Source organism: Colius striatus, chromosome 26 (assembly GCF_028858725.1).
Source record: "Colius striatus isolate bColStr4 chromosome 26, bColStr4.1.hap1, whole genome shotgun sequence".
In the NCBI taxonomy this organism is placed as follows: domain Eukaryota; kingdom Metazoa; phylum Chordata; class Aves; order Coliiformes; family Coliidae; genus Colius; species Colius striatus.
The window spans coordinates 4,149,820-4,158,116 of NC_084784.1; the positions used below are offsets into that span (position 1 = coordinate 4,149,820).

At 56.8% G+C, this 8,297-nt stretch overlaps 1 protein-coding gene across 1 annotated transcript; it reads right to left on the minus strand.

Annotated features, from left to right (window-relative positions):
* Positions 1–6,667: 6,667 nt before the first annotated feature.
* Positions 6,668–8,272, minus strand: LOC104560583 (microtubule-associated proteins 1A/1B light chain 3C). The gene is made up of 4 exons (XM_010205980.2): positions 8,221–8,272; positions 8,078–8,133; positions 7,810–7,916; positions 6,668–6,857 (listed from the first exon to the last, which is right to left on the minus strand). Exons 1-4 carry the CDS (start codon positions 8,270–8,272, stop codon positions 6,668–6,670), a joined length of 405 nt encoding a protein of 134 aa, XP_010204282.2.
* Positions 8,273–8,297: the final 25 nt, after the last annotated feature.

Genomic DNA, 8,297 nt, shown 5'->3' on the forward strand with positions numbered 1-8,297 from the left:
CACCAGGAGGGTGATCCCAGAAGAGCAGAGCTTCACCAGGGCAGTGTTGTGCCTTTTGCACTCCTGGTGCACACTCAGCTGTGCAAAGACACTTCTGGGCAGGTCTCAGCCCTCCCTGAGACTCAGGTTTGGCTCGCTGGGCCCATCTCTGCCTCCTACAGGCTCTTGTGCCCCTCCTTGGAGAGTGGAAATGAGAGAGGTTGGTGATGAGCTGGTGGCCAAACGTTCCATGGGGCACCAGAGCCCTTTATGGGGAGCCACATGTGTGAGCAAGACTCAGTCTGGCACAAAACCAACGTGGCAAGCAGGCACCTGGCTCTGCAGCAGAGCTGAGCCCCCCTCTCCCTCTGAATGGCACTCAAAAGGCAGATGATGACCATTATCCCAATCCACAGCAGCAAAGGATGCATTTCCCACCCTCCCCAGTGCAGCAGCAATTAATCAGAGCCTATTTCTGGCAGCCTATTCATCAGGAGGGAAGGGAAATCATCCCCATTGTCAGGGGAGGCTGGAATGGCCCCGCTGCATCCAGGGCTGCCAATCCAATACATTTCCATGTTAATGACCCGAGGGGCTGGTCCTGCTGCCAGGGAATGTGCTGCTGCTGCAAGAATGGGTGTCAGGCTGAGGCCCTGGCTGGGCAAAAGCAGCGAGGGGCTTGAACTGAGGGGCTTTTTGGCAATGGGAGGCACCTTTTCCACTTGGGCTGGCTCAGGAGCCGCTTCGTTTGGCAACCAGGAACACGTGGGTGAGGTTAGAAACAAGTCACCATCATCCAGCAGCTCCCTCAGTGGAGTCTGGGGATGGATCCTGCCCATTTGGGCAGGGGGAATGTTGATTGTGAGGCTTCTGCCTCCCTCACAGCAACATCAACTGCTCTGGGTTGGAAAGGAGCTGTAAAAGTCACCTGGCCCAACCCTTCCACCACGAGCAGGGAAATCTCCAGCCAGACCAAGCTGCTCCTGCTGGTTGGGGACAGCAGGGTGGAAACCTGCTGACAGCTCTTCCCTGGGACTGGATCTGCCCTGCTCTGCCTGGATCTGCTCTGCTCTGCCTTCCTTTGATCCTCACCCAGGCTCCTGCTCCTGTTTGCCACCAGCTTGTGGTGAAGAGCACCCAAAAAGAGACCCTGAGAGCCAAACAGAAGCATCTGCCAGCAACCAGGTCCCACTCAGGGACATCCCACCCACCCTCTGTGCATCAGAGGGGAGAAAACAGCTCTTCCAGGTGACCCACCAAGCTCAAGAGTGTCCTCAGGAGCATGCAGGGGCTTGTTCCTTCCTTAAATAAGCCCCTGGTTGCCTTTTGGCTGGGCTGCCACCTCCAGCAGGTCCTTCCTCAGTCCAGGTGGAGCAGGGCTCGCTGGAGGAGCTGCCCAGAGCATTTCCAGGCCTGTGGAACCTGGCTGAGCTCACCAGTTTCCCAGCTGTGTGGTGGCATCTCAGTGGCTTCACCTTTGGCACCCCCTGAACCCTTTTCCCTGCCTGACTGGAGTCCCAGTTCCTGGCTGATTCCAGCCCTTGGCTGCTGCTGAGCAGCAGGAGCACAATTAGCAGCTAAGGGAGAGCTTTGGAGCTGCTCCTCCTCTGCTCTGCCCTCCTCTTATCCCTCACCTCTCCCTTCTCATGGCCAGCAGCAAATAACCCCTTGAATGGAGCTGGTGCATCCCCCTCCCTGCCCCCACATCACTTCTAAACCACGGTGAAGGGTTCAGGAAGCAGCCAGGGGGGAGGAAGAAGATCCCTCCCAGGTTTTTATTCTATTCCCAGCATCAATCAGAAGTTCCTCATCCAAAAACCCCCAGGAACACAACCAGCAGCTCTTGGGCACAGCAGTGGAGGCACTGAGGGTGCTTCTGGAGGAGGCAACACCTTCAGCCTGGGGCCACCCGTGGCTCCTGGAGTGGAGGGAGGACGGGGGAGCCTGTGGGGGTCCTGAGCATCCAGCTCCCTCCATGAGTCGTTAAAGGATCCTGCACCATGACCCGGGGGGGGAATGAGGGGGGTGTTTTGTCCTGCTCTTGCCACTGTCTCTTTAAATACACGTCCTGCCTCTGCCCGGTGAGGGCCAGGACAGCTCATTAGCGCAAATCTGCCGCTAATTGCCTGCTGGGGAAGGTGAGTCATCCCCAAGCTGTTCTTTACTCATTGGACCAGCCAAAACAAAACTCCAGCCTTTTGGCTGCTGCCGGGACGCTGCAGGGTGAGCCCGGGGGGCTGAGGGAGCCTGGGGAGATGCGGGTGCGCAGCAGCTCCTGTGTTTGTTCCACTGTTCCATCCCTTTGTGTGAGGATGCTGAGCTGACAGGACTCCTGGGGCACTCCTCAGCCCCTGGTGCAGTCACAGCCATCAGATACCTGCTCTGCTCCCAAACCCTCGTGCATTATAAGCAGTGTGGGCTGTGTCTGCAAGGGAAATCACTTTAATACAAAGTAATGAGCAGAGGAGGGATGGAGGCAGGAAATCTCACCGCTGCCACATCAACCTGGATTCAGCTCTGAAATTCACCAGCCTCAGGGGATCCTGGGCTAAAGGAAGGTGAACAAATGGCTCTGGAGAGGAGCTGGGCTGAGGCAGCAAGGCAAGAGGTGCTGGCTGCTCTTTCTGGCAAGCTTTGGGAGGAGTGAAGCTGAGTGGTTGCCCCTAAACAGGTTTAAAACCCACCTTTATCAGCTCTGGAGAGGAGCTGCCATCAAGGCAGGGCTGAGGCAGCAAGGCAAGAGGTGCTGGCTGCTCTTTCTGGCAGCCTTTGGGAGGGATAAAGCTGAGTGGTTGCCCCTAAACAGGTTTAAAACCACCTTTCTCAGCTGTGCCACAGTCTGAGGTGACAGCAGGGCTTGGCTTGCATCTGGCTGGGTTCAGGTCCCAGCGACTTCCAGGAGCATCAGGACTTGGGCAGCTCACGAAGCACCTTGAGGCTGTTGAAATGGGATCATCCAAACTCCAGCTGCAGCAATAGGGTGCAGGAAAAAACCCACCTTGCAGAGGTTTTGAGGGGAAAAAACCAGCATCAGAGTAATAAAATCGCTGAGGCTGGGAAAGATCTTGAAGCCCTGGCACCAGCAAACAAACAACTGGAACCATTTAAGCAGCATTTGGATACCATTTGGGTACCATTTAGGTACCTTCCTCATCACTGAACAGCCAAGTGAGGGCTCTGACCCCTCCAGCTGCAGGAGTGAAATGAAAAGCAGACACTTTGGGTGACAACAAGCCAGGTGGGGAGCCACAGGACAAGAAGCAGGGTTTAATCACCTCAATCTGGTGATGGCTTCATGTGATGGCTCTCGTGGAAAACATCCATTCAAGGGCTAAACAAAAGGCATCCCCAGAGCCTAATCAGGAGCCAGTGTGTTGAGCAGCCTTTTCCACACAAATGGGAGATGAAAGAGCAATTTACCAAAGCAGAGGGATGGCAGCTCTCCCCACTGATAAAAGAAAGAGGCTGGGGAGGAAGATTCAGCCAGTAATGAACACACAAACTGTGAAGGGAATGGTAATGAGGAGCAAAGAGGTGAAATCCTGCCTGGTGCTGCCTCAGGACATCTGGGTGCTGTGGGAAAACTCTCCTTTAGGTGCCTCCTGAGAGAAAAGTTTCATGGAGGAAGGGGGGAAGAGGAAATGAAGAGGTGGGAGCAGTGCTGAGACATTCACCCCCTTCCCACCCAGCTCCTGTGAGCCCCTGCTGAGGGGCTGTGTAATTCCCAGCTATAGGTGTGTGGTTACACTTGCTGGGGTCTGGGCTCAGCAGAATTAATGAAGCAGCAAAGAGCCCTATAAAATGCTGCTTGGCATCCTTTATTTTCATAGTCATGGAACGAGGGGGGCTGGAAGGGCCCTGCAGAGCTGCTCCAGCACAACCCCCTGCTAAAGCTGCTGCCCCTGGCTCAGGGGGCTCAGGGACGTGGCCAGGGGGGGTTGGGAACCTCCTGAGATGGGAAAGGACCTGCAGAGCTCACCCAGCACAACCCCCTGCAGAAGCAGCTTCTGCCCAGCTCTGCTGCAACCTGTGAGGACCCAGGTTTGGTTGAGCAAAGACTCTGGAAAGCACCAAAGAGCCTGGGAAGGATCAGCAAAGAGCCTGGGGAGCATCAGCAAAGAGCCTGGGGAGCATCAGCAAAGAGCCTCAGGGGCATCAGCAAAGAGCCTGGGCAGCATCAGCAAAGCCCTTCCCAAGCACCCCGAGGTTTCCACCACACTTCACCCCCATCCAAGTCGGTCCTGGGTCGTTCTAGACTGGGCTGGGTGATGGGAAACCCTCACAGGAATCACCTTCATCTGCAAGGAGGCAGCTCGTGGGGCTTCTCCTCCCTCCCTGGGATGAGAAAGGAGGAGGTTGGGTTGGCTGTGTGAGAGAACACATTTGCTTCCCAGAAAACCAGAGCCTGGGGCTTTCCTGGGCTGCACCTCTCCTCCTTTAACTCCCCTCCCTCTGCTCCAACCCCCCTCATTTCACACTTAGTCCCCACTGCCAGCTAATTAAAGGGCCGGACCTGGCTCTGAACCCATCAAGTGCCACCTCTTCCAGCTCTGGGAGCCTTCAGCGTTAATTCCACTTGTAATTGAGACTTTTCCCCCTTCTCTTCCCCCTGTCAGGACCAGGCAGCCCCTTCCCTCAGGCACCAGCTGCAGGTGAAGCTCTGAGGGGGAAGCAGTGAGTTTGCTTTCACCCCCCTCTCCTTCTGAAGGCAGCAGCAGCTTTGTGAGCAGCAATTCTCTGGTGCTGCTGAGAAATTGGCTTTCATCTACCAAATGCCAAGCCCATCCATCCTGCTCTGACACCAGCCTGGGACTGGGGAGGATGGATGGAGGGAAGGCTTCCCCTTTCCACCACCCCACCCCCCACCTCAACTCCATGACACGAAGCTTCTCCTTTCTGCTTTGCAGCCCGAGGGTTTGCAGCTGCGTTTCGGGCATCTGAGGGATGCTCCCGCGGAAAACAACACACTCGGCTTTGTGGAAGGAGCTTTGCGCTGCTCTGAGGGACCCTGAGCAATCACACACAGAGCCCTTGTCCCAGACAGAGCTCAGCTTTAATTGCAGGGTGCCTGGAGGTAACAGCAGGGTGGAGACTGTGTGTGTGCAAACACGGGCGGCTTTGCAAGCCGCTTCCTTGGGCGGGGAGGTGAGTTGGGCTGGAAAGGGACCGGCTGCAGGCTGACGAGGTAAATACAAGGTTGTTAACAACGAAACAGTCGGGGAGGAAGATGTCAGAGTCTCCGGCAGCTGCTGGGAAGCTGAGGTTAGGGGAAAAGGATGGGGAGGGGGGATGGAAGAGGATGGAGCCGGGGGGGGAAGGGGAGGGAGCAGGCGGCGGCATCCTCCGCTCCCAGGGCAGAGACAGCCCCTGCGGCACGGAGCGAGCGGGACCCACAGCTCAGCAGCGCCGGGTTCGGGAGGGGTGGGTGAGCTCCTGCCCGTGGGGAAATCAGGTCTGATCCTCTCCTCTCTGCCCCAGCCCTCCACGAGCCTTCCCTGTGCCTCCAGCAGCTGCATCAGGCAGCCGGGAGCACCCCTGAGCTGCTAAACCAGCCTCACCAGGACTCCCCTCTGCACAGCCCTGTCACCCCCCACAGCACCCCCATCCCCTCAGCTCAGCCTTCAGCCAGCCCAAAGCCTCGGGAGGAAAGCTGCTGGACCCAGTTTGGGGGAGGAGGGCACAGGATCAACCCCATCTCCCCAACCCCTTTCCCTGGGCTGAAGGGAGATTTGTGAGACTCCCCCAGAGCATCAGTGACAATTCTGCTGCTGCTGCTGTGGCAGCTAATTATAGGGCTTATTTATTACCAGCTGAACTGGAGCCCTGCATGAAATATTCACCCAGAGTGACAATGCTCTTGGTGGCCAGGGAAGCCTTAAATATTTAAGAGGTGTGTTGCAGGATCAGCTCTTGTCTGACTCACAGCAGCACTCTGAGCTCAGCTCAGCTCTGCCCTGGGTTTGAGCCATGTAGCCCTTGTCCTTGGGGTGCTGGCTGGAGCTGGGGTGGTGGGGGGAAGGAAATCAACCCCATTGCTTTGCAGAGGGGAGGGAGGAGGAGGCTCTCTCCATGGATGAAGGGAGCAGAGTCCTGTCCCCTGATGCTCCCCTGGCTCCCCCCCCCCTCCACCTCAGCTGCTGGCAGCCAGACAAAGCCCCAAGGTCAAGAACTGGCTTCAGATCCAAGGGATGAGCTGCATTTAGATGACCAAAAGGCCAAATTGTCTTTACTCCACATCTCAAGCAGCAGCTGGAACAGCCACAGGGCTTAACACAAACCTGCAGGAGCCCTGAAACTCCCCAGCCCTGGCAGCTGAGGCCTTTAGAGGGACCTTCATTGTCAGCACAGGGCTGTAAAGCCCTTTAGAAAGGGCCCAGGAGAAGCAAAAACACCTTCCTGTGGCTCAGAATGAACCAAACACCATCTTCTGCTGCTGCTGGGCTGCAGGGAGAACCAATTCTGTCTAAAGCCACAAGATTAAGGAGATGTCAAGCAGAGCTTTTAAGGCTGGTACCAAGCTGAGCCTGTCAAGCTACAGACAGAGAGAAAGGGGGAGGTTTGGTGCAGCCACAATTCAGGAGTCCCCACTGGGTTTTAAGTCATGTTTGGGGACATATGTCTCAAATCTCATCAGCACTGGAGTCCAGAGCTGGGCAGCCATGAGGACACTGGCAGGTGGGTTTTGGGGTCAAGCAGCCTCTGATTTGCAGGGGGAAGAGCTGCCAAACATCTCCTGGGAGGCATAGGTCAGGTAGAGGAAGCCATCCTCATCCTTGCTGTCCTGGTAGAGCTCCTGCATGGTGATGGCCATGTTTGGCAGCCCTCTGTTGTTCACCAGCAGGTAGAAGGTCTGGGAGGAGGTCAGGCAGAGTCGGGTCCTGGGGAGGAAGAGGAGGCAGCACATGGGTGAGCATCACTCAGCTCTGGGCAGTGTGGGGCCTCCCCCCTCCAAGGGACACAGGGCTGGCTCAGATGCTCAGGCAAATCAGAGAAGCATCTGGGTAGGGAAAAGCCCCTGGAGCTGCTGGAGCCCAGCTCTGAGCCCTCACCCTGCCTCATCCACCACTGAGCCCTCAGCCCCACGGCTCTGGGGTCCCTGCAGGGCTGGGCACTGCCCCAGCTCCCTGGGCAGCCTGGCACAGGGCTCACACCCCTCTCAGGGACACATTTCTCCCTCAGCTCCCAGCTCACCCTCCCCTGGGGCAACCCCAGGCTGTTTCCTACAGCCTCCTGTCAGGGAGCTGCAGGGAGTGATCGTGTCTCCCCCTCAGCCTCCTCATCTGGCTGCTCCCCAAAACCTCAGGGGGAGCCAAGCCCCAGCCAGCAGCTCTCCTCTCCATCCCAAACCATGCTGGCAGGAGATGCTGCTGCTGCTTGGGAGGGGTTTCAGGCAGAGCACAAAGGTTTCCAGTCAGCTGCCCCAGTGCTGCTGGTTTCCTGGGCTGTTAATCATCTCCCCCCCAATTAGCAATTTGCCTTTAACAGTCACAGAATCATTTTGGTTAGAAAAGATCTTTAAGATCATCAAAGCCCAACCAGGAACTTCCCACTTTGCTGCAGGTCCCTGGGAAAAAGAAAGAGCTCATTCTCCCGTTTTATCCCAGCAAGGGGGGAGGAATCCTGCTGAAAGGCAGCTCCTGCTGTGGCAAACCAATGCTCGTGGCTGATTAACTCCATGAGCCTGAGCTTAAACAGCTTGCCCAGTGGAGCAGCCAAAGTGGTTTCCAAGCCAGGCTGCTTCCCAGGACCAGCACTGGGCTGTTGTGGTGTTCTGAGGCCACAGACTCCTCACCTCACCCCCAGCAAGTCCCTCTGTCACTTACCACTCACCTCAGGGTGACAGCAAACTGGGACAGGGGCAGGTCCTGAGACACCAGGAACTTGGTCCTGTGCAGGGGGGGCAAAGTCTTCTCCTTCTCATACCGTTCCACAACCACCTGCAGTGGGGAGAAGATGCTGGAGGAGGGGGGAAACAGGGACTGGGAGGCTTTGGGGCCACTTGTGTGGCTGGAGAAGCAGAGTTGTGCTCTTCAGAACCAAACCAGAAAGCCTTTCGTGGCAAAGCCTCTTCCAGTTTGTGTTTCAGCACCGGCCTTACCGGGATCTTGTTGGGGTATTTGACCCTGATCTCGGTCACCTCGTGCATCCTGGTGGCTGGGGAAGAGAGAAACAAGGAGCAATGAAAGCACAGCCCATGGCCCTGTGTCTGCTCAGCTGCTCCCCTTGGCCTCAGGAACACACCCAGGCTTTTCCTCTGCTTGAAAGGGCGAGAGCTGCTGGTGCCTGGCTGCATCTTCTGAGAGGAGGAAGAGGAGGGA